Source organism: Bombus affinis, chromosome 5 (genome assembly GCF_024516045.1).
Source record: "Bombus affinis isolate iyBomAffi1 chromosome 5, iyBomAffi1.2, whole genome shotgun sequence".
Classification (NCBI taxonomy): domain Eukaryota; kingdom Metazoa; phylum Arthropoda; class Insecta; order Hymenoptera; family Apidae; genus Bombus; species Bombus affinis.
Genome location: NC_066348.1, coordinates 6,478,011 through 6,504,255, shown reverse-complemented (window position 1 = coordinate 6,504,255; position 26,245 = coordinate 6,478,011). Strand labels below are relative to the sequence as shown.

General features: G+C 35.8%; 2 protein-coding genes across 6 annotated transcripts in view; both read left to right on the top strand.

Moving 5' to 3' along the window:
- The window catches only part of LOC126916660 (ras-related protein Rab-37-like), a 172,181-nt gene extending 168,793 nt beyond the window's left edge, over nucleotides 1-3,388 (top strand). For all 5 annotated transcript variants that reach the window (XM_050722688.1, XM_050722687.1, XM_050722689.1 and 2 more), the window contains 2 exons: nucleotides 397-538; nucleotides 1,793-3,388. In XM_050722688.1, the coding sequence (XP_050578645.1) occupies nucleotides 397-538; nucleotides 1,793-1,910 (260 nt within the window). In that variant the 3' untranslated portion in view covers nucleotides 1,911-3,388. The remainder of the gene's footprint in view (nucleotides 1-396; nucleotides 539-1,792) is intronic.
- Nucleotides 3,389-3,670: 282 nt separating this feature from the next.
- On the top strand, nucleotides 3,671-13,535 carry LOC126916655 (zinc finger protein 62-like). The gene is made up of 4 exons (XM_050722668.1): nucleotides 3,671-3,963; nucleotides 4,296-4,442; nucleotides 4,526-4,615; nucleotides 4,685-13,535. The coding sequence occupies exons 1-4, from the start codon at nucleotides 3,820-3,822 to the stop codon at nucleotides 8,021-8,023; spliced, it is 3,720 nt and encodes a 1,239-aa protein (XP_050578625.1). The 5' UTR covers nucleotides 3,671-3,819; the 3' UTR covers nucleotides 8,024-13,535.
- Nucleotides 13,536-26,245: the final 12,710 nt, after the last annotated feature.

Sequence of the window (26,245 nt, the reverse complement as noted above, 5' to 3'; positions counted from 1 at the left end):
AAGGGAATAAAACTAGCTCTATACCTCTATAAGGAACATGTATTCTAACTATGGATCTCAACTGAAACTTCTAATTGAAACGATAGCTCCAAGAAGTGATTTATGAAAAAGCACCGATTACCAGCTTATTTTTCTAAAATAAGATAAGTAGAACATGATAGATTTTATAGTCAGATCAGGACATCAACTTTGCAGCAAATGATATGTTTGATTGCGTGCAGATTTACTTTTAACGAGATGTAAACATAAATCTAAACTAGACATAGATAAAATCACTATCAATGTCAACTTATTAATTCCACTCCATCAGGCTAGCTCACGTTAAACAAACATTTCCACTTATTAAACATTATGTTCACTTCACCAAGTCTAATAAATTAAAATAAATAATTTTAGGCAACAAGTCTGACTGTGGAACGGAACGAGTAGTGAAGAGGGAAGACGGAGAACGATTGGCGCAAGAGTACAAAGTTCCCTTTATGGAAACCTCAGCTAAAACTGGCCTGAACGTCGAATTGGCCTTCTTGGCCGTTGCTAGGTATTTCTATTAACTCCTTAACCTACGAGAATTCTGGGCCGAAAACGATCATCTATACCCATAATATTTACGTTTGGCCCGATCATCGTACTACGGACTATGCCCGTAATATTTACGTTTGGCCCGATCATCGTACTACAGACTATGCCCGTAATATTTACTTTTGGCCCGATAATCGTACTATGCCCGTAGTTGTAGGTTAAGGGGTTAATCATCACCAACCTATCATCTGTTAATCTTAAACAGATTAAATTTTAAGGCAGTACTGTACAAATACCAAGCCATAATGAAAACGAACGTTTTTAGTGATGCAATCATAACACGATATTGCAAATAAATTCGGACCTAATTAATTGTAAGGATAAATTGTAAGGTAGAAAAATATATATTTAATAGAGAAGTGAAGTTACAAGTATAAATACAGTTTGAGCTGGTCCAGATCCGCACGCTAGCAGTGCTAACCCTATAACTGAATTCTTCGAAGCCAATGTCACAGAGACCAGGTCATGCATCGAGGGCAAGATTGCATCTAAATGTCTACTCATCCTTATTGCATACCCTTAATAGTCTTAAGGATTGTTCCAAGGACCATCCATAAACCAATAACACTTACAAGGCCAATAAACCAACAGTTTATGTTTATGGTGGGTCCATACTAAAAAGACCAAATGTAGAGTTTTCTTAGAAGTGATGACCACTTCAACACATGAGTATATCGAGAAGAGAGAGCGAAAAACATATTTTGAAGTACATTCGAACCTATATAACATGAGTTCAAACACTTTAGTAAAACTCTATTGTAATATCCCGGTTCCGAGCTCAGTAAAGCCTAGTCTACACTGACAGATAACTGTAGACGGTAGTCTACAATCTACATATATTTTTCTGCGGATTTTTCCCTGGAAAATGTATACGAATTGACTGCGGACAATCATCTGCCAGTTTAGACTAGGCTTTCACAATGATCCAAGTAACGCTACAATATACTTTGCAAATATCAAAAGATCATCATTTCTTATAAATACTAGATAAATCCCATAAAGTGAAACTTATTGGAATTGATTTAGATTCGTGGAAATATATTGAAATTCATCCCGTCTCTACATGCAATCCTCATGAGTGTTTAATCCTACCATTGCATTGGAAGCATGAACGTTGCGAAATCGCAACAAACTCAAGTGATTGGTTTTCATCAGACTTAAGCGGCTGGAGAAGACCTGATAAGATAAAAAGCGAAATTCTATTTGATTTCAGAGACTTGAAGGCGAGGAAAAGCAACGACCCGGACGACACGAAATTCAACGTACAAGACTACGTCCGCCAGCAGTCACAACGGAATTCCTGTTTCAATTCCAATTGCCTGACTACCTGAATTGCGCAGTAATCCTGCGCACACACTTCCCTGCGATAGATTCAGACGAATGGTGGAACATGGACCGGAATTGGTTGGCCATAAGAATGGCGCGAAACTATCGTGGGCGTTCAACGATTCGTCCTTTATGATTCATAACAGATAATCATTGAAACGTTACCTCGTTGCAGATGTCATTCATAAAATGAGACGAATTTTCGTAACATTGCACAATTCGTTCACGAGAGCTTGTTGTTCGAACGAATTGACTCTCAAACGAGATCGAACAAAATTGAAAGAAATCGAAAGAAAACGCACTAAAGAGATCGAAAATATAATTTTTTATTTTTACTGAAAAGAGATTTCAAAAAATGTCGAAACAACGTTTCTGTTCCACCAGAAGAGTACCTTTATCGAGGCATAAACGAAAAAAATGTAGATGGATAGAAAGCTGATATTTTTCAAAGAGACCGAATAGGAAACTCTTGTTAATGATACGTGTATAGAAATTTATTTATCGATGGTTAATCCTATACTGTACATTAATGTGAATAGCTGATTCGGGACAAAGGTCCGCGAGATACATAGATTTAGGGAATCTCTTGATGGTTCTAATTTGTGCACTGTATATGATCGTTACGCTATTAATAAAAGGAGGGGGAAGAAAAAGAAAAAAATATTTAAAATGAAATTGTATTCAAAACGTGGTATCGATAAATTAACGAGATGTTCACGTGGAAGCTCACCATGTACCAAGTAGATTTGCGGTTTTAGAGTGGCCGCCGTGTAGAAGAGCTTTTCGAAAATATACCATAGCTGCCATATATACAACACGTTTTAGAAAAGAACGCTCAATAATATTTTGTTCGAAAGCGTATTCTCATAGTTTTCAGGTACGAGTGATTGAAGCTTTTCGATCGATGCTACATGTGTATGTAGAAACATATTCATAAGTCTTTTAATCTTTATAATCATTTAGATTGATGAAACTCTTTAGAAAGTTTTGCATAATTGTATTTTGTTTTCAAACTTTATCCTGTATCGATTCGTTTTGCAATTAAATAAAGCTCGTGTGTGTATAATCGTGTAGTTTGTGATAACGGTTGCATTAGTTACGTGACCATATCTGATTTCTAACCTTTTGTATGTAATAATCCTATATGCGATAGGATATTTTCGATCAGCCCAATTTGTATTGTGAATTTTTGGATTTTATATACTGTATTACTTTTATAACCGCATGATGATAATTTGCTACTGATACTTCGAAATTGAAAAAAAAAAAAAATGTTAAAATATTTGATTTCGTTAATTCGCGGTTACCGAGTGATTCGTTGTGAATGATAAAGGTAAATGAAACGAAATGTAACCGTGTACGTTACCTGTAGTATATGTACAATGTATCTTATCAGCGTGTACAAACGACAAACAGTTACATGTCAAATGTATATTAACAAATAATATATATAAAATAAACGACCACTCGACCAACTATATAACCATTGCTTTGTAACTGACCACTACTACCTCTGTTTTCCTATTTTAGTAACGTCATCATTTTTGTAAAAACTTTTGAAACTATTTGACATCATACATTCATAATCCAGATCAAAATATTTGGTTTTTATCGCTGAATATATATTCCACATATTTGTCACTATACATTGTCACGCGAAACGTGGTAATATTCGGCCGATAAATAAATATCGCGTTAAAAAGCAGCGTGCTTTTACCTAGCGCGTGCTCGTTGTCTATTTTTCCTTTGAACGCCAGGAACGTATCGAAATGGACCGCTCGGGCTCAGTTTCAAATGTCGACGTACAAACAAAACGCTGCGTCCCTAACCTGCTTCTGAGGAGCACGCATTATTGGCAGGCAGAACACCTGCCTGATATTCAGTGAAGAAGAGCCACGAACATCTACGTCCACGATGGACGAGGTGGTGGAGTTGCAGAATATGGAAGATGTGTGTAGACTCTGCCTGTCCACCGATGAGCCAAAATTGTCGGTGTTCGAAACGGGTGACTCTCCGGAGTCCTTAGCCAGCAAGATACAAGCTTGTCTATCGATTCAGGTGCGTGCGTAAAATACTGTTATTTAATACTTTTGTGTCCGTCATCTTCCTGAATGTTTGTTTCTCTTCGCGTACTCTTATACGCTTCGCGTTTCGTTACTGCGTTGAAACGAGTACATTGAGGTTAGGTCTATACGGATCATGTTTGAGATGGGAGCATTGGCAATGGTGATTATGGGTATTTCATTGGTGTTTATTCTTATTGGTAAAGGTTAGATAGGCAAATATCAAATGAAACGTGTTTCTATAGTAATATTATCTTTAGAGAAACCTAACTTTTGTTCAAAGCTTGGTGCATGCTTATATTTTTATTGGGTTTATGTACTTTTTAGATTTTAATAACGGATAGATTATCAACGAAAATATGTGCACAATGTATTAAAAATGTGAATGAGTGGCATAATTACAAGGAAACATGTTTGCGTTCACAAGACAAATTGCATCGATGGTTGGAACAACACATGCAACCAAATCCAGTGGTAAATATACGTGTTCTAGTAATTTTGTGAATATAATATAATATATGGACTTGTAATCAATGTATTATTGTCATGTGTCATAGGTTGTAACTATTAAGAATGAACCTGTTGATTTGGACTTTTGTGAGGACAATGTCGAGGTTATTTCTGAATCTACAAATGATTCAGATTTGGTAAGTATAATATGCATCGAAACAAACTGTAAAAAAATAAAGCTACATTAAAATTGGTTTATTTTGTAGGAAGCCACTAATCTTGAGGAAAATAATCCTTTAGAAAATAATGATCAAGATCAGCAATTACCTGATGATGAAGTAGCTTTAGAGAGAGATCAACCAGCTTTAACGAAAGATATGGATATTTGTATAAAATCTGAACCACAAGATGATTATGACACAGATTGTACTATAGAAATTGAATCTGTTACTGGTAGTGAACTTGTTTTGAATCCCCTTTCAAGCTCAGAGGATAGGATTATGGAAGCTGATTCCACTCAGAAATCCAACGCATCCACATCAGCAAACAAGAAAAAAGTTAGAAGAGGCCCACACACCCATTTTAGGGGTGCACGTGTTTTTAAACAGAAATGTGTACATTGTCAAATTAATTTGCATTCTAAATATTCTTATGCAAAGCATATGGAAAGATTTCACAGTGACAAACAGAATGGTAGTGTTAATCACTTGGAATTGGAAGATGAGGAAGAACTTGTTGAAGATTTGGAAGATGAATTAATGAGCATGGAGAAGGATGCTCCATTGACACAAGTGCAGCAAAATATTATAAGTCAATTGAAGACATATTCATGTTACTCTTGTGAACAAAGTTTTAGCGATCGTAGAAGTACTCTTTTCCACATTCGTCAGCACATGCCCGATCTAAGACCGCATACGTGTATCGCGTGTTTGACGGAGTTTCCGGATCGATCGATGTATAAAGTACATTGTAGAGCATCGTTCGAGTGTGCAATGAAGATTGCTCTCGTTATACCGAAACAAGGCTTGCAGAAATGCTTCACATGTAACATGTGCCTACGTTCTCTGCCAGACAGAAAGCAGTTGCTTACTCATCTATCAAAACATTCAGACAAACAGTACGAGGAACTGGTATCTCCAACACGATCTCCTCCTAAATTAAAACCAGTAACTCCTCTGCCATCTTTGAGACAGGAGTCACCAAAAAAATCGTTTAAAGGAAATCGTACTCTGAACATACCCAGCCCTTACAAAAATGGTGATCCTGCACACAATCATGTATGCGATCTATGTGGTATGATTTACAGGTACAAGCCAAACATGCTGAAGCATAGAGACTTGTGTCAACGTTTATCATCCGACGCCAGAACATCCTATAGATGTGTCCATTGTGGCATGACATATTTGGTGTTCAAAAAGTTTCATTCTCATCTAACACTGGACCATAAAAAGAGTGATTTCATATGTTCTGAATGCGGCAGCAAATTCAAATCTCCTAGTGATTATTTAGAGCATCACAAAGAGCACTCTAATGATCTTAACAAGGAAGCAACTTCTGAATTGAAAAACGATATAGTAAAGGCTACACAGAACATTTCAAAGCCCATCAAGGATTGGGATACGTTTGAAGCTGAAGTGAATGCTGGTAAACTATCAGACAGTAATCAGTATAGCTGTGCCCTCTGTAATTTGGAATTCACTACTAGAGCTGAACTAATGGAACACAGAAATCTTCATCTGAAAGTGAAAATTTATTCTTGTGTCATCTGTCGTAGTATGTTCAGCAGCGCAGGTGCTTTGGAAATTCACATGAAAGATCATGGTATAGAAGATCCGAATGAAAGAAATGCAAACATCTCCTGTGTGGAGTATGGTGCAGTACAAGAAGATTCACAGGACTCAAATTCAGCAAATGTCAGCGCCACCTCGGATCCTGGCGATAAAAAAAACGAGTGCGACCTTTGCGGCAAGGTATTCTCGAATAGCGCTAATCTTAAGAGGCATATCAGAAATATTCACAATGTTATCAGAGGCAACATCATCTGCGCCCACTGTCGGCGAACGTTCAAGAGTAAAGAGTCGCATGACCGACATTTAGTAATTGATCACCCAAAGATTGCGAAATCCATACATCAGTGTTCTAAATGTCGAAAGACTTTCTTCTTCAGAGCTAACCTAAACCTTCACTTTGAAACTGCCCATGCTCAGGAATTAGGTGGTCACGGATGTGACATTTGCGGTAAGATTTTCATGGAAGAATCATCTCTAAAGATACACAGGAGCTGGCACAATCGAGCAAACTCTAGATTGAGTTTACGATTTATGAAGAAAGATGTCCAAAAGCCATTGACCCAGACTAAACAAGAGGAATCCTTCAATTCCAGTATGACCCGACCAGCTAGAGCACGAAAATCTTACCCAAATTTACCTCCAACAAAGCCAAATGGTAATTTCCAATGCCAAGTTTGCAGTGACAAATTCAATGATGTAACAGAATTGAGGACACACTTATGGGATGTGCACTGTGCTCGTAATAAAACTGAGAAGAGCTTTTCAGGTGACGAGTTTCAATGTGAGCTTTGCACAAATGTTTTCCCTGATAAGGAGACATTAGATATGCATACGCAATGGCACAAAGCTCAACCCATTCTTGATGACGTAAAGAAATCTGATCACATTTGTGACATTTGTGGAAAACTATACAGCTCCAAAAAGATACTGTCAAGACATAAAAAGCTTCACAAATCCACAGTCGTAGCTGCTGCAAAGCTACAATCAGCTGGCAAGAACTTAGCAAGTAGTCCACTTGTATGCACCCTCTGTCACAAAGTGTTCAATAGTACTCGGTCGCTTCATCGTCACAGGCTCAACCTACATGCTAATGTATTTAATCAACAACCCGAACATGTATACAACAACGCGAGAGGACTATCTCAAGAAGAACCAAGATCCAAGAAAATAAAATTAGAAGAGGAGGATAAAAAAGCACCTCTCCCCATGGATGCCATGAGCGCAGGCAGGAAGTCAGTTATGTGCCATGTCTGTAGGAAATTCTTTGCAAACATGAGCGTATTGTACAAGCACAAACAATTGGTGCACAATAAGACTCACATGAATCTGTTACAGAATCTAGCCAAGTCATATAATATAGAATGTATACCATTACCCAGCAATGATGGTAAAGTCCTTTGCAACATTTGCTACAAAAAGTTTTCTGGTGTGTCGAATCTGCGCCAGCATTTTACCATAAAACATAAAAATGCTCCTCCCAAATTTGCTTGTTCTGTAGACGGTTGCAAGCTCACATTCCCAACGCCGACAATCGTAAAGAACCATGAATTGTCGCACAACAGCATTATCTACAGTTGCACCTTATGCGATAGGCATGTGTTCAACAAGACAGCAATGTCAGATCACTTGCTGACGACACACAACACTATCTACAATGCTGAGAACAGCAAGAACTTCCACAGAGAGATGGATTTGACCAAATATGTGGTGGAGGGTGCAGTAGACGCGACTTGTCCTCAATGCAAGATCAAGTATCCCAATAATAGGGCTATGAAGATTCACTACTTCAAGTTCCACGAGGGTACAAACCAGTAGAATCGTGTATTTTTCCATGTCTGAAATAATTTGCAAAAATACCAACGAAACATATAGGTGGTTAAGAAGAATCGAATGTGACAAGTACTTGGTCCTACGGGCGGAAAAACTCTTCGAGTTGACTAAATGCTGCCTTACACACATTTTTTTACCAAATCCTCGATTCACAACTAATTGTCTGATACATTGATGATAACGTTCATAAGAGTTCAAAGGGCACGTAATACCTCCTGACGTTCTTTTATTTTAGAGTAGATGGTTGAAATATACTGTGGCTGGTTTTGTTTCTCTTTGGCTATCGCGGAAGATGACTTGTTCCCTAATCAGGATTAGGGCACAATAGCCTGATCTTTCACGAGCTTTGTAAATAAAGCACTACATATTATTGTAGAAGAATGAAGATACTACGCGAGAGAGAGGGAGAGAGTGAGAGAAAGAGGGGGGGGGGGGAAGGGGAGAGAGAGAGAGAGAGAGTCTATATATTTCTTCATTTAATGTTATTCCCTGAGTTACAGTTTTCAGGTCTATTTCTGTATTGATCGCAATGTTAGTTATTTTTCGGCGAGCGCTAATCACTCAAAAGACATCGCTAAAATAAAAATAGCACTTATTGACACGTGTCGAATCAACTGGTCAGACTTCGTAGAAAATTAAGCGATCGACGTGTCTAAAAGATAATTGAGCTTGATTGATTCGAACTCTTGATGAATCTATTACTGATTATTGAATATTTCAAGAAATTTTTTGGTTCGTTGAGGTATAACTTTATTTGTCGAATTGGAACGTGTCAACTTGAATGTGTTTATTCAGAAAAGAATGAAATACCCTGCGAGACCTCTATTGTACGAGGTACATTTACAACAATATATCTTATCTTTTTTCTGTCTTATTTTTCTTTTTGTTATGGAACAACAGCTATTCTTTTCATTACAATCTGGCTGAACGCGTTCACTTGACTAGTGGAAAACAGTGCATTCCTAAATGTTGGACTCTAATGTAAATGAAGGATTGACATACTCTAACGGTGCGGTTACATAAAGGGTATGATCAACAGTGAAGGGATATGATCGACAAACGAGGTCAGGTTTTGCACATTAATTTATCAGAAGTGCTGTTTTCTGAACGCTAAAATGGAAAGCGATTTTTAAAATGTTGTTCTAGATTTTATTATTAATACGCATACTTGTATTGTATAAGCTGTAGCGTTTTTGCATATAGTGAACAAATAAAGGGAGAAGTAATAAGCACAGATCCTCGATTTTCCAAGAATCACTTGACGTTGTTCTTGTTCATGGACTAACGTCGCAAGGATAGTATTGTACAAGTTCTTACATCGTTATTTTCTGTTTTTAAACTGCTCGTAATAATTAGGCGATCATGTTTCTGAGCAATTTACCTCGTGTCTGTGATGATAGTTCTCGTGATGGCCATCAGAGGGCTACCATCGCTCATGATCCTATAAGTTTTTAACCTCTAGTTCTTCCATATGGATTATCGATCAGTTAGATTTACAGATGAAATATCTTACATTATCGAATGACCAAAGCCTTTATCAATATGTGGTTCTAGGAGTTGTCATATCGGTTAGGTATATTCTTATATATAGTTAGCTATAACCTTTGTCTTATGGTACTGCCGATGGCAGCCATCTTAAACAGTAGACCTAAAGAGGAAGAGTCTGAGCGGACAATGACCAAACGTGGACAGCTCGATCGGTTAGAACAGACAACTTGCGGATGAGAACAATCCGATTTAGAATCATGGTTCAGCAATTTGATTCTTCTATTTGTACTAAAACGGGAGAGGGATTTGACTCCTTGGACTGATTTTAGATCAGACTGATATAGATCTCCTGTTCTAGCGTATCCACGACACGTGTTCATTAAGTAGCTCCTTTGATAAGATCATCAGTAAATATAGGAGATGTACATAATGATTTGTCTGGTTTACTAAACTCTTTGATCGTTGGTTAAGTTATATTCGAAGTCTTGGTTAGTGATAAGGCTATCTGAGCAGGCAAACTTCGTAACTGTTCTGAGCAGTATCTACACGCGTGGATAGGTGTTAAATGTGAATTTTATCTTTAACCGTTTTGTAATTAGAGAAACTAAATGAGGGAAATTGAAGTGCTATTCGGAGAAATCTGCAGGTTCAACCATTCCATCTACGTTAAGTTTCTTACAGCAGATGTTCGAGACGATGATTACACTCTCGTAGTTATCGTTCTACGTAACTACAATAGTTCCGAACTTCTCAGACGTAATTGTATATTCGTAATCATTTATCTATAATGAGGATATATAGAATCTATATTTCTGTACATGGAATGTTTTTATATAGTGTCTTTTTATGTGCATTTTGAAAAGAAAAGACTGAGAAAATAAGAATATTTTATCGAATATTCTTAAGCGATTCAGGTTTTAGAGGTGCCACAACGTGCTGAAAAATATTCGTTATTTTCTCCTTTTAATTGCACGATTGCACGAAACGTATTTCACTAGCTGAAATAGATGAGACAATGTAAACATTTGAATGTTTAATTGATAGTAATGTGAAAATCTAAAATATTATATACATGTATATATGCAGATACATATATGTTGCATTTTAACTTCTGGCAGATGATTATGAATAAATAAATGTATGTATATTACATTAGTATAGTTAGCTCTCTTGCTTTATCTGTTTCTTTGTCATACATATTTTTTCTTAATAATGGAATGCTAAGCGAGAAACTTCTACGAAGCACGTAGTTACGTATTAAATTTAAGAATTTTTAAGAAATCAGATCTCACAAATACAAAATGAAAATATTATTTCTACTTCGGAAAGGAATATTTTTGAAATTACTTTGGATGAAAAATCGAAAATTTTCAAATGGTTTTTTAGTTATAAGATGCAGTATATAGCAACGATAAAATGTAAAGATGGAAGATATTGAATCAAAATTGCATCTATGTCGAGGTTGGAGGTGCCTTATTGTTTGTCCTATTTTCACGTTCACGTTCACGAACTTGTTACGTTATCGATAATCGTTGACAATGGTACCAGCCGCAGAACTATATTTTAGTTGCAATGTTTCGCGTACAGCGGCACTTATGGTATCTTAGACGAGCGAATAGCCGCTAAATTACATACCATGTGGATCGAGTATGTTATGTGCGTTCCTTATGTGGCTTTGAACGCAGCCATCCACGTCGAAAGAAGCTATGCACGTGTGGTCACTGAATGCACATGTGCAGCCAGTGCCTTTAAATTGTTGCAAGACTTTTTGCACAGACCACCTGCACATACAATGTACATTTTGAAAGAGGATGCGTTGATTGAATGTCTTACATTTTCGAAATTGGAATTGCTATTTGTATGAAATTAGACCAACATGGATAACAGACATTATCCAAAACGTTTTAGTTTTACAATAATGTTCTTCTTCCAAAATATCAGGTAATGGTAAAATGATATTTTCCTTTAAAATATCATAGATGTAAAATTACAAAGATATTTAATTATAGTTTTAAATCTAGATCCATCGTATTTAAAGGTACAATAGTGTTCAACTTTGGAAGAAGCGCAAGAACTTTATTTAACCAATATATTTTATACGTCGTTATGCATACTTTTATGTCAATATTAAAGTTAATGTTAGGCGAAGTAAAAGAACAGAGATCTTTTAGTATCTCAGTATCTAAGCAAAATCAATTTTAACTATTTGGATGGGTTCTTTTAATTAGTAAAGTAGCTCATATTAGATTGGAATATCGAACCCTAGGAGCGTAAAATTAATGCGTATTGCATATCAAATTAAGTGTGTTACGCCATATGACACGATATTGATTACTCCAGAAGTCCACATGTCGAATGCCATAATCTCGTCATCTCTAGCCGATTCGAAGGTTTACATTGTTTAGATGTCTATATAAGAACTTGTTACTCTGTTCATAGCGTGGAGTATTTTTGAGATATTAAATCGTGTGCTAAATGAAAATTCGACGATTTTATTATTTATCTTGGTCGGGTTTTGTGATGAAATTTCCTGCGTTGCGGCTGAATGAGAAATTAGGTCGCTAAGTAGAAATGAATGACATCGAAGCAGACTAGAAGGTCACGTGGGCTGCTCCATTTCAGTCTTGCAACATAATCACGCACACGTTTCGAGCCTAAACATACACGAGTTGTTTAATAGTCTCACGATGGCGCAAGACACGTGTTAGATACGTAACGCAGATTAGACCAAAGATTTTTGTTAATTATTTTTGCCTTTACAGTCGTTGTCTCTTAGAAATCTTTAGAATTGAAGCATTTAAGCACAGTTTCATATTCGATCTTTTAGAAGCAATCCTACGTCTTCTTTTATCATTTTAAACTTTATTCTTCGTGATAGATTAGCTTAGAGTCGTTTGTTTAAGTTATAAAACTAATTTCCTTATCAAGTGTTATATAGATATTGTTAGAATCTAATACTTTTCCAATAAAATATCGAAATATTTCTTCAATTAATTCTATAGAAATTAAAAGAGTTTCAGATTCGCGTTTAAATGAAATCTTCTTCGTTCGTTTTTTCTGAAATAAACGGAATTTTGTCATAAACTTTGCGTTGGTCTTTAACAAACGTTATAGTTCGAAGGTATTACGACCAGATATTCTACAGAAATATTATACGCGTGATTATAACTTTATAATTATAACTTTTTGTTTGACGATAAATCGTGTCGCCAAGTGTCCTTTACTTTGACTGCGTTGTTCACAGTGACGCTATACATGGCTGACTTAGATTTTTTTAATCAAAGACACTGGTATCTGTAACGCTGTTAATTATTCAGTGCGCGAAAGTTAGGTCACCGGGTGTTTATCGATTAGATTTTTAACTAGCTGGCTCGTCGTATACACGTCAAGTTTCTAATCGCGTTCTAACGTGTCTCGTCCATCGCGTTATAGGGATTATGGTTTCCTTTTTAGTGGATCTATCTACTGAAGTAAATACATATTTTCCTGTAAATATTGGAATGACCGCTTTTCTGTTAAAAGTGGCTTTTATGCGAGTTTTAAAAACAATTATATATATATGAAATATTGAAATTTTCTATGTATTTTGCAAATACGAAACTTTCTTTCGTATGCTTAAAGTAATTGGAGAGTGTTCGCAGAAAACACTGTAAATACAAAAATTGAAAGATTCTGATTTTTCATTGCGAAATGTTCTACATAGCAATAAGAATACCGTGATATGGAATTAAAGTGCAATTTATCTTCCTAAATAATTATTAATAATGTGTTTTCTACAAGCACTCTTCAATTGTATATAATATTTATCTATAAAATACTATTATTTCATAATACGTTGTGGTGTTATAAAATAAGTTAATATATCGCAATGTGTATATGCGTGTATTGGTTGTATGTATGAACGTTTATACATATGTACGATATATTTAGTGGATATCAATAATCTCCTTTGTAATAGCTGTGAATCTAAAATACAAATAAACATTCTATTCTCTATTTTAATCTATAACGCCTCATAGTTAGTTTATTTAGTATAAAATAATAAATTATTCGCCAGAATATTTCTCCCTTTCACAATAATAGTGTTCTTGCATGTTAAATAACGATTGTAGGAATTAATCTTCCTTTGATTTCGACAGGAATATCTTAAACGCGAAAATTTATTCCGCGCATTTAAATTTATCCATTTGCGTTCTGATCGTTTCAAATAACAGCTTGGTATTTTAAACGACGAGTAGAAATGCAGAAAACCGTGTACAGGAAAGGAAATGAAAATTGCTTCACGTCGACCCACGGTCTCATGTCGAAAAGGTTAGAAAGGAAGGAATCTTTTTAACCTTGGTTAAAAGGTATTGCCACACCCAGCGTATTCTCCAAACTTGATTCCAACTAATTTTTACTTATTTCGTTCTCTACAACTTGGTTCACATGACCACGTATTTCAATATAGTCGAAGAAGCAGAAAACACGTACAACGTGAATTCATCGAATTCAAACCGTCATAATATCCCCTTTCACGATTGAATTCGATATTCCATGCAATTGTAGAAAATATTGAACATTGTTTCAACTATCAAGTACGATGTATCGTGCGATTTATAAATAAAACGAATTTCGTTTCGTTTAATCCATGGATAAAATTGAACTTTGTTTTAGTTTACTTTACAGGAGGCATCTTTTCAATTCATTGTACAAATTATCATCAGTCATTATGATAAGCGAGTGTTCGATTCCAAGAGATATACTTGCGTCGAACATGTGTTTGACTACTATGCAAATTATACAAATTTCTTCATCGATATTTTGCACGCACACATATTTACCCGTATTTTTAAAATTTTTTAAATTAACGCAGATATCTGACAGAATGAGAAAAAAAGTGGAACGCCAAAGTCTTACCTATGAAGAACCTTGAAGAGAAGGTTGTAAAACCACTATCATCATGTTCAGGCAACAAAAGATTGTCGAAGTATTATATATATATATATATATATGTATAGTTAGTTATAGGAACTTGGAATTCAATGATCCACGTTCCATGTGGATGTTGAATTAGACTGATTCACAACTGGAACGCAGGCGTCCCATAAAAGATTGAAGTTCTAACACACTGATTTGATCGTGATAATGTTGCAGACGAGGCATTGACACGCATTGGGTTGTTCGAACAATTTGACCCTGACCGTTTCACGATGGAAACGCCTCTATAAATCTGATCTATCAAAGTTGTAAGTGCTACTAAACTCCATAGTATCGTCGCTAGTCCCTACTTTTGTATCCTCGTACGAATCAATTATAAACATACTTTCAGTGGTTGGGGTCAATTATGCGATTCGACTATTTAATGAGACGAAGATTTTATAAGGATTGATTCTGTTTCTCGATTGTAGCTCGTTTAATTGGCATCTAACTTATGTAACGTGTGACGCTATGTATATATACTAGCGGTCATAAATATTAAGACATCTACTGATATTCACTATAAATTAAATTTTCTAACTAATCTACTATCAATCAGTCTTTTTAGTCGCAACATATGTGCCGTGTAATCTGAGATGTTATATCGTTTCCAGTTAAATGTAACCAGTAATCTTTAACACTTATGGCTGACAAATTATTCATCTTGTACTGCAACAAGTTTTCCGCTGCTAGATGAGATCTACGAAAGATAATTTAACAAATGTTATAATTGCAGTAATTTTTGAAGCCGACGATACGAACCAATCTCTAATTATTTAAAAATGTGAAAAGAACAAAGTTTTTTAAGAGCCATTTGTCATTCATCAATTCAAACACACCTAATATTAAAAAACTAAAATTAAAACTTCCATTTTGCCTTGCAATCCTTTTCCTAGAAAACTTCTCGATTACAAAGGACAAAATTCAATACAATCCATACTAGATATCATTTCCTAATGAAAATTAAAGATTTGTAAAAAAAAAAAAAAAAGAAAACAGAAATTACCAAAAGCCTAATTACGTACTTTGAAACCGTACTGTAAGGACTTTCTACGATTCGCTCCAGTAGTTTCATTCAAATCCCATTCCTTTCTCCTCCAAAAGCCTCAAGACAGAGCAAATTGACGTGAACCAACCCCTACAACTACCATATCCTTGATTCCGAACCGTAGATCCGAAATAACGAGTAATTATTCAGTGACCATGATTCGACACCGAATGACAAACGGACGTTGAAATTGCGATCGAAGGCATTCCTTGACGCCAGTTCGATCGAAATCGAGATCAACCGCGTTTGAAACGCGCGTTCCTCGATTCGGGAAACGTTGACCGCTCGTTCACCGCGATTACGTCACCGTCGATCGTATCCAGCCGAGGCTGAATGGAAACGGGGCGTCACTCGATCGATGATCCATCGATCAACGTCATGCTTTGACACGGATCTACCGTGACTGGACCGACACGAAGCGTTCGTTTGTTGGCTAGCCTTAACCGTTGCCTGTGGTACAATGCTCGGTACTTTACTCGGTAAGATGGTGTAGTTGCGCTGTTCGAGACTGCTCGATTAATTAGGCACCCTCGAGTGACACGCCGTTGCCTCGCCGTTTAATTAATCGATCACGAATGTCCTGGACCCTCGTGGATCAGCAACTGCGACCCTTAGAGAATTGGAGAGCGATGGCGACTGCTGGGGGAAAAATTAAATTGGAGGTGTCTGGAGATTGGTTTGGTAGCTTGGAGAAGTTATTATGGCAACGGACGTAGAAATATTTGGAAATTGTTTGCGAAATGCTGGAACAGCATAAGCGCAATGAGATATATCGAACAGAAACATCTTTAATTAATAATTTTAGGTTTTAAACTTTCAGGATAATTAGATGATAGATTCACATCTATCAGATGATCATATTTGAGACTCTTTGGGTTTTGAGTTATGTAGTTCATTTGTTCAAGGCAGACCCGAAGAGAGGGTGATGATCGATAAGTGCTAAATTAGGCAGCTGAAATTCTGACAAGACACCATACATTGTATACTTTGTCGTTGACGAGCGTTTTATTGAAAAGCTGTCATCTGAAGAGGAAGAGGGTGAGATATAACAACAATACATTCGATACATATCATCTTGTTTTAGAAATAAGTAATAACAAACGCATTCCATACGATATTTGCATTGTGATATCTTACCTCAATTTGTTTCGTGTTACCGTTATTAATTCACAATTTGAGCAATATGTTTTACATACTATATATATATATTAAGGCTATTCTTTACAAAATAGCGTTTGAATTTCTGCATTCCACGCTTTCAGTTTCAAGTTATCATCGTTCGAAGTCACGAAGCTCCAAGCTTCGCCTTTCGGGATACTGTCAGTTCATCTACATTTTTTACAACTTTCCCATCACATTTGCCAAAAGTGATTGCACTCTTATGACACCTTAGAATCTATTGAATCCATAGGATTCATATCTATGGAATATAAGAATATAGGAATCTATAGATATAGAATTAGATCTATAGGAGTATGATGCCATATTAAAATTTCCTTCTCGTCCTTTTTCCATCAAGACAAAAAATGAACAATTTAATTGAAATTTCGCGAAACTCAAAGTATCACAAGTATGTTATCTTCAATTACCACTGTTATTATGAATTCGCCACTACAACACTTTCTCACTATTGCAAAGAGGCTCGAACCGAACGAAATTCGATTATCCTCCGCATGCAAAGAAAGCTGCTCCAAATCAGCTTTTCTCCATGGTAATTACAATGTGATTCGTCCTCGAAGCAAATCGAGTTAGCGTCTCTGCCGAGACATGCGAATCACCGCCACTCGTAGATTTTCTGACACTCGATAATGCGATCGGCAATTATAACACACCCGGTAAACCTGGTCACGGTCGACACAGCTTCTAATCGAATTATCTTCGTTCCAGCTTGGAAATCGATCGTAATATATATATATCGCTTCCTCAACTATTTTCTGTCGAGCTGACATTGAGCCGTGAGCAACGGATGGAAGAGCGTTCTCGATTTCCTTCGGACGTAGCTGTACACTACATTCCTATTCTATTGCGAGGCGTTTCCTTCCCCGAAGGAAATGAATAGGCGGATTTGTTATTCATGACGTGTCGTTGATCTTGTTGGCACGGTATTTAGAATACCAGCTATTTCTTGAGATCAGTATTGGTAATAATAGGTTTATCATATTATTCAATTTTATGAGCAAACGAGGAAGTTTGGAGCTGTCACGTGAAGCTTGTCGTTCTGTATGTAATATGTATTAGGTCAATGCATACGAAATGTCGCTTTCTTCTAACAAAATTTTAATTGAACATAGATTTTTCAAAATGACATACGTGTCATTGAATCTTCACAGTTTCACATAATAAATAATTTTTATATCATCTTTCTAATTCATGTAGGTTCTCTAGAACATGATACGTTTAATCAAAGTAATTTCCACATTATTCGATCTAGCCTATTCTTCCAATGACAGAATAGTTTTATTATTTCAGGTGAATAAGAACTATCGGTTTTAAAATAAAATATTTTTGTTAGATTCTTTTAAAATAATCTACACGTTCTGAAAGTTAAACGTTTGTTGGAATGAAACTGTTACAGTCTCTTTTAAAAATCTTTAACATACGCATTTAGAAAGTTCAGTTACACGCACATTGCTGCATGTTGTTTGTACCAAATCATTCGAATTTTGTCGAGATCGTGTACAATTCAATTGTCGCTTCTTCGATTGTCGATTTTTCTAACAAACGGGCAAGAAGATAAAAAGTGAGCCATTAAAACGGCTCACGTTGAGCCAGTTTCGTGTCTGTTGATCGACACTTCAACGACCTCGCTCTCAATGCATCACCGCGTGATGCACATGCACTTCAGTCTCCTGGCAATTGCATGATCATTTCCCATTGGTCGTTGCGGCGTACTCGATTTATGGTGTACTATTATTCCCGTTGATCGTTTCTATCGACGACCTGTTCTTTTATTTTTACATTACATTACTCTGACATTTTTCTCACAAAAATAACACTCTCGCTTTTTTCTGCACACCGAAGATTATTCACAGACGTCATTCTCAAAATATTCGTCGAATTTTTCAAAACGACTCTTCTGCTTTATAGATTATAAATAGAACGAGTCTGAAGCCTCAAGTTATTCAAAATTGTTCAACGTTTCTTTAAAAGTTCATACGTGGTGAATGTTTAAGGCAAGTATGGTAAATCGATATAGTTGATGAAAATGTCGAGCACGTGTGGCCTACGTCTCGCGTTCTCTTTTCGAAATCGTTAATCCACCGGTCGAAAACGATCGAAGGGGCTGTAAAGCGAGACGCTGCACCTAATATCACTTTACGATATCTACGTGCCACTGATTTCTGTAATGTTTCGCAACATAGTGTTTATGAAGTAGGTAAATTTGCGATTGTAGGTAACGTCTACAGTTGCTAGCGAAAGTATTCCTATACTTACCGTAAAAAACGTCTACAAACTCTTTTGTACGTATCGTACGAAATATTTTGATATTTCATTAGCACCATAATGAAACGCGACCATGATTATATATATTCGTAAGATTTGAACTCAAATTTGAAAATATATATAAAAGTTGCAACATGTTTGCTGCAAACTTGTATTCAGTAAAAATGCTAATATACCTGCAGTGTGAACGTCACCTTAAAGGTAGTGCCGCTGAATACCGAGACTTATTGATAATGTGTGATAATTAGCTGTTTAGATATTCTTGTAATCTCTGCAAAATATTATTTCGATGGTCCACTGTATAAATACTGTGTGCCTACTCTTAGCGTTCAAAGAAAGAACAGTTTTAAAAATTAGAAGATAATTTAAAATGAAGTTTGACTTTGAGTTACAATTAAAGTGTGAGTGTCACCTTAAAGGTAGCACCGCTGTATACCGAGACTTATTGATATTGTGTGGTAATTAGCTGTTTAGGTATTCTTGTAATCTCTGCAAAATATTATTTCGATGGTCCACTGTATAAATACTGTGTGTCTACTCTTAGCGTTCAAAGAAAGAACAGTTTTAAAAATTAGAAGATAATTTAAAATGAAGCTTGACTTTGAATTACAATTAAAGTGTGAGTGTCACCTTAAAGGTAGCACCGCTGAATACCGAGACTTATTGATATTGTGTGGTAATTAGCTGTTTAGATATTCTTGTAATCTCTGCAAAATATTATTTCGATGGTCCACTGTATAAATACTGTGTGTCTACTCTTAGCGTTCAAAAAAAAAGAACAGTTTTAAAAATTAGAAGATAATTTAAAATGAAGCTTGACTTTAAGTTATAGTTAAACTTGAACTAAACCTTATAATGAAACTTTGTGTATTGTACTTATCTTTGCTGTTATATTTATCAATGCTGTTATAAAATTGATTTTAAACTGTGCATCGATCCCTTTAAGGATGGATTTAGATGGATTATAGTCCTTAAAAATATCTTACACCAGATACGATAAACATTTCAAACAAATTTAGATTTATTTGATAAATTTAGATTGAATGTGATTTTTACATAACATAAGGAAATAGTCAACAACTGTTTGTTGCATACGAAAGCATAAATTTCACAAAGAATGGACATACAGTATATGCACAGCAAGCCATTGATATATTCGTTGCAAAAATCCTGCGGCTTCTATATACATTTTCAGAATCGTTTCAAATCTTATAAATACGATCTTGATAATTGGGTGTCATCACAACGTTAACGAAATTTTGATATGTTTCGCCTGACACACGTAAGATATTCATCAAAGGTATCGACAAGCGTACGAATACTTGCGAACCATCAGCCATCTGATCCAGAAAAATGATTTGAATTGAACCATGACAGAGATCCTTGAGAAGCTTTCCAAACATCGAAGAAAGGAAAAAATGCGGTAAAGAAGACAATCTTAAAGATTATCCTCGGCGTACCAAACTTTGAGGGCATCCACAAACCGGTCACAAGAATCCAATTGCGACGGAATCGGATTTACGTAACGCGGCGATCACGCGAAACCATATACGCGACCATCGACGAGTAGCAGCGTTCGCTCGTTCGCATCTGGTCGGTTCTCCAATTTCAAGGCCGTGCGTACGCGTTACATAAAAGAGTTTACGCGATGCAGAGGCCGCAGAATCTCGGAGGACGCGAATTGTTCGAGAATCGCGATACTCAATTCGACGAGGCGAGGCTGTCATTTGCGTTACGAATAGGCGACAACGCGAGGACCATTTGAAAAGCTTACGGATTACAAACTTACAGATTAACATTATCGTAGATCGATATTAACTTAACTTAGCTTATGTTACGTGTAGATTAATATTAATATAATAATATTGATATATCATTTTTGTACCGATTCTATTTCACGATTTGTTTTATAATTATTGAGGATGTAGGATACAGGATGCAAAACAGAAAAATCAATTAGGTGTGTATATTGTTATTAAAGGCAATCATCGAAATATTCAAAATAAAGAAGCAATTATGCCAGGTGGCGGGTAAAAGAAAGCTTATAAAATAAGAAGTATAAAAAGGCATGATTTTGCAAAATGCATTTATATCTAACGATTTTGAAAATATACCGCCTACTTGTGTGTTAACTGTGAACTTTAAATTCACACAATTACATTGTATTTTATTTAATATGCGTTTATATATCGAGGTTGATCAAAGAATTATACAACTGGCTGTGTATTTCGTATTTGTTTCATAAAATATGTTTCCTTGATTTATAATTTTCAAACTATCCGAGTGCGGCGAATTTATTTTTCTCCTTCTCAATTGACAATTTTGCGTCATATCGAATATTTAGTGTATATATTGTATCTCGAATATTTGACTAATATTGCACGCATTATCTGGTTGCGAAATTTTCAAATGGCCCTCGTAAATCGATGACTGTATCGTTGACACACAACATTACTTATTATTGTTATCAGTGCTGTTATGCACGTCGATATGTTGCTTAATTTACGGCAGAACGTATTCGGATCTTGTAAAACGCTGAATAATTTCTACGGTTTCTTTGTATTTTTACCTTTCGCTAATGAGCTTTTATAGTTTTGAGACAAATGCAGATTCGTGAAATTCGAAACATTTCAAGAGAATTGTAAGGAATGGTGTCGATGTCATGCAGGATATAGTAAGAAATTTATTTGCTGTTATTATATAACACCGCTTTATAAGACAGTTAATTATAAAGAAAGGTGGCATATAGAGACTAACGTACACGAAATCGAAACTTGGTAAGATTGTAAGAAGAAAAAGTTGTCACGAATAGGCTGGAAAATTGAAATTTAATTAAAACTTCCAACGAAAATATTCGGACACTAGCATAACTTTGACTCCTATGAAATAAATATAGATAAAATAACAAAGATGTTTCGCAGTATATTGAAGTATAGTATTAGGTCGTCCGAAAAATTTCTTTCGTTTTATAAGGAAATAATGGATGCACAATATTTTCCGTTTTATATTATTTTATCGAATTACGTATGATCCATCTTGTTCCATCAAACTAAAGATCACAACGTTCGACAGATTAGGTTTCATGTTGGTATAAAGATGCGTTGTTGTAAAAGACGGGTCTGTAAAAGAAAAACACTTTTCGGACAACCTAATATATAGATGTCAGGAAGTAAATAACTGTTGATTTAAAGCAAACAGTTGTTTAAATATGAAAAGAAATATTGTTTTGTATATCTAAATGGTTTTAAATCTAAAATGGTAACTTTTTTCCAAAAGTTTAATTTTTTTTCCGATGCCTTTTTTGTTCCGTAACACGTTTTACTGTTCATCATCTTTTTACCAATTTTTTTTACGTTTTCCTATTGTTATCTTTTACTACCTTTACGGTTCAGTTCCTAAACACTAATTTACGTTTCTACTTCCGCAAACAACTCGTTGTTTCAGTTTGATAACTGAAATTTATAACGTATCGGAGTATTCTCGTAAATTCTAAATTCATTTTTTTTCGGTTCTATTCTTTTATTGCCAGTCCGAATATTTTCGAAACACGAAGATTAACTATATTACGTTTCTTTTAATATCTAAACAACGTTTCAAACAAACAAAGTTTCTTACTTTCTGACATCTATGTACTATACTCTAGTATACTACAAAACATCTTTGCTATTTTATATGTATTTATTTCAGATATAGAAGATAGAAGTCAAAGTTATGCTGGCGTGCGAATATTTTCGAGACCGACCGTATACGTATTTCCTAAATAAAGCTTGTAATATTAACATTTATTTTCAACCTCTATTCGAATACACCTCAGTGATGCCAAAGAGACCTTAAATACGCCTCAGCAAGCATAACGTCACTGAATTAACAAATAAAATGTAACGTCTATTTTCATGAAATCCAGACAATAAACAATTTTCCTCTTGTTACCCATTTAATAAATAATTCAACAGGAAGGCAAAGTAACGAAGATAAATTATTCTCTCGCATTGAAAAAGAGTAAAAGCCAAAACAAAACGGAATCGCTGCCATTAATAAACCATAGCGAGGTATCGAAGTGAAAAGGAAAAAAGAAAGGCATATCGATCGACCAGCGAAATCGAACGCATTTCATCTCGATACGGTGGAAAATAAATATTTTTTCCTGCCCGTTTCCACGCGTTTCGTATGAAATTCCACTTTTCACAGCCAGACAACAACGAGTAAACAGCGAACGGGAAATATTTCGACGAACGTACATGTATCACGGTCGAACAGTCGTGTTCTAACGAAATATCATTTTGCAAACGTATCACACGGCGATCTCCGCTGAATTAATGCGACAAGTATGCCAACTCGCGACCGTACGATATCGCATCGCGAGAATTTCAAAACGAATGCAAATAAATTTCTCGATACGTTTTCCGCTGGCTCTGATCAAAACGCCGATTCGTTCGTCGAATAACCGTCGTATTCGCAATTTTGTCCATTGTGAAAACGAAAGTTTCTAGGACGACAACGAGAGACCGCGATGAATTTAAGGCTTGGAAAACGTAGGAGGCAGTTCGAGGAGGAATTCCAAAATCATAGGAATTTTATCGAAGTGTAGAACAGATGGTAGATGAAACGTTGAAGTGTTAATTTCCGTCTCATTTTTAAGAGCTGTTGCATGTTTGGTTTCTTATTTAGATTTTGATCGAGGCCATTTTAGAATTAATGATTTTATTACTCAACTTATAAAAATGATAGCTGCGTGTTAATCAGTGTATGATAGTCTTAATCAAAGTTTCAAAGGAGGATTAAGACAGTAACCATCTATCGATTAGAACGAGCAGAAGAATTTAACTTATATGTGAACACTCGGAGAATTCGAAGTTCACAATTTAAATTTCGATTACAATTTAAATTTGTAAACTTGCAACTTTTATGAAAATTTCAAGCTCCAAGGGTTTTGAATTTGAGCCTGAAATTAGCTTCAGTTTTGCATTTAAACACTATCTCGACTCTCTTGAAGTTACTTAAATCGAACATAAATGAATTATTTATTTTCGACCGCCCACTCCAATCATCCCGAGCAATTGGATTATATTTAAATTAACCATTCGGATTCCAAATATCATATTCGTCCGATTCTGTTAGTGAATTAGCATTTTTCTATCAACTGAAAATAAAAAAAACATCGCTCATCTTTTTATTCAGCAGCTTTTTTATTGTTTTAATTATAAAGAAGTAACAAAGAATAATAATTTCATGATATTACCATACTTTCTCTCTCTTCGTCGTTCGCGCTCGCACACTCTCCCTTACACGCTCTCTCTACGAGCTCTCTCTCGCTCTCTCCCTTTCATTCTTCCACGCTTTCTCTCTCTCGCTGTCTCTATGTATTTATATCAATATTATTTTAATAGATATACTCATTCACGTATTGAATATCGTGGCAAATATATAGATAAAGGTTTCATCTAACGTTCACACGTCGTGGATTAGCGACCGTGCAACAGAGACGCGTCTCTATCTCCTCCCTTCCATTTCCAATCGTCAAATCCGCAACTCCAAGGACTTCACTTTGCGCAAAATTTCTCTGACCTTCGATCTTTAACATGTTTGGCTATGCGCCAGGTCAACGCGTATTTTTAAGTTATACGAGCAAATGAGAATAAAAATGAATTATCTAGTGGAATAATCATGAACAAATGCATAAAAATCCACAGTCCACCAATGTAGTTCACGCTCTGTAATACTAAAACAAAGGAATTTTCAAACAGCGGAATTGATCAGTTGTTATAAATGTCCCGTATCTCGTAACAATATCGTGACCCAGTAATGAACGTTTCGATAAACATTTTACACTTCTCTTTTGCTTAACAGTCTCTTTTTAAACAATCCATTCTTCTCATCCCTCTTTCCAACTGAAAATAGATGAACAGAAAAAAAAACAACTATTGTTAAGGAAATACGGGGAAGGCAGACAACCGGAAGTCCGTTGATTCGCGGGTTTAAGATTGATGGTCGCGTGTCGAAGGAGGCGCTGCACGGAAGTGTCCGTCCCAGTCAAGAAATTTCCTCTTGACTCGTCGCGACACTTCGAACGGACCTAATGACTGGATATTCGTCGCGACTTAACCATACATCGATTCGCGGAGACGAGTCGCTGGGTCTCGAAGGAAACCGGAAATCGGACCGGAGAACAGGATCTGCTCGGTCGTTTCTTCAAGGTTCGATTCATTTTTTCCTATCACTTTTCTTTGTCTCTCCGACAAGCATTTTCTATTCAACTCTTGAATTTAATTTCGTTATTCGGTTATTAATTCAAGATTCGTTTCATTCCTCCCTTGCCTATTCAATAGAAATACGAAAATAGCTTCTTAACCTTAAACGTTGCGAAAATTTCGTCAGTTTTGTTTGCTTATTTCTTTTTTTTTTTTTTTTTTTGCTAGGGAACTCCTTCTTTGTTCTTCTTCTTCTTTTTCGAGGAAGATGCTTTTGGACTGTTCATTTGTAATGATTCGGAACATGTTGATGGAGATGGACGAAACTCGCAACGAGATAACAAAAGAATTTTCCCAAACTTCCTCTAAACTTTCAAGGTCCGCAAGGTTTTCGTATCGCTTGGATCGCTAAGTAGTTGGAGGATACTGATACTGTATCGAGGTGTGTATAAAATTTCTATAAAAGTCGAGGAAAACTAGTCTAAATCGGCAAATCTATTCTGCGTTGTTGTATCAAAATCAATATCAACGAATAAAGTCCTTCCAACTGGTATTTCAAGCGTCCTCATATATTTCACGATCCTCTCGTCGAATCGGATACTAAAGTCGTATAGATCCTGCCATTGAAAATTCCTAGCTTCTTTTTTTCACCCATTCCCTGCTATTTACATTGATCGTAAAACGAAATTAAATTCGACGAGAATTAATTCATCAATTCGGTTTCATTCGATGAGAAGCAAACCTCACCGAAATTTGGTTATTTTCTCTCTTTTTTAAAAAAATATAAGAAGAACTTTGAATTTCTGCTACCATATAGAATCGACTCGTGCAATTTTCAAGCTCGGTTTTAGAGAAACAAACGCGTTCTGCAAGACGTACGATGATAAAACACGTGTCTCGGTTTCCCCAGAACAGAGGACGAGGCTACGTTTACGTAAATCCATCGAACGCATTATCTTCTCCAAAAATGTCGATCAAAATTAGAAGACACTATCAACGAATTGGCTTCGGTCAATCGTTCGATGATCATTTGCGTATGTTGCCGTGGTTTTGCTTTGTTCTAGAAAGCTCGTAATGCTT

What these genes read in the sequence shown, in the direction of transcription:
- LOC126916655 (XM_050722668.1), top strand. Translation starts at nt 3,820, where the DNA reads ATGGACGAGGTGGTGGAGTTGCAGAATATGGAAGATGTGTGTAGACTC. An exon ending in AAGCTTGTCTATCGATTCAG is followed by an intron (nt 3,964 to 4,295) that starts GTGCGTGCGTAA and finishes TGTACTTTTTAG; the next exon opens with ATTTTAATAACGGATAGATT. An exon ending in CTACAAATGATTCAGATTTG is followed by an intron (nt 4,616 to 4,684) that starts GTAAGTATAATA and finishes TTTATTTTGTAG; the next exon opens with GAAGCCACTAATCTTGAGGA.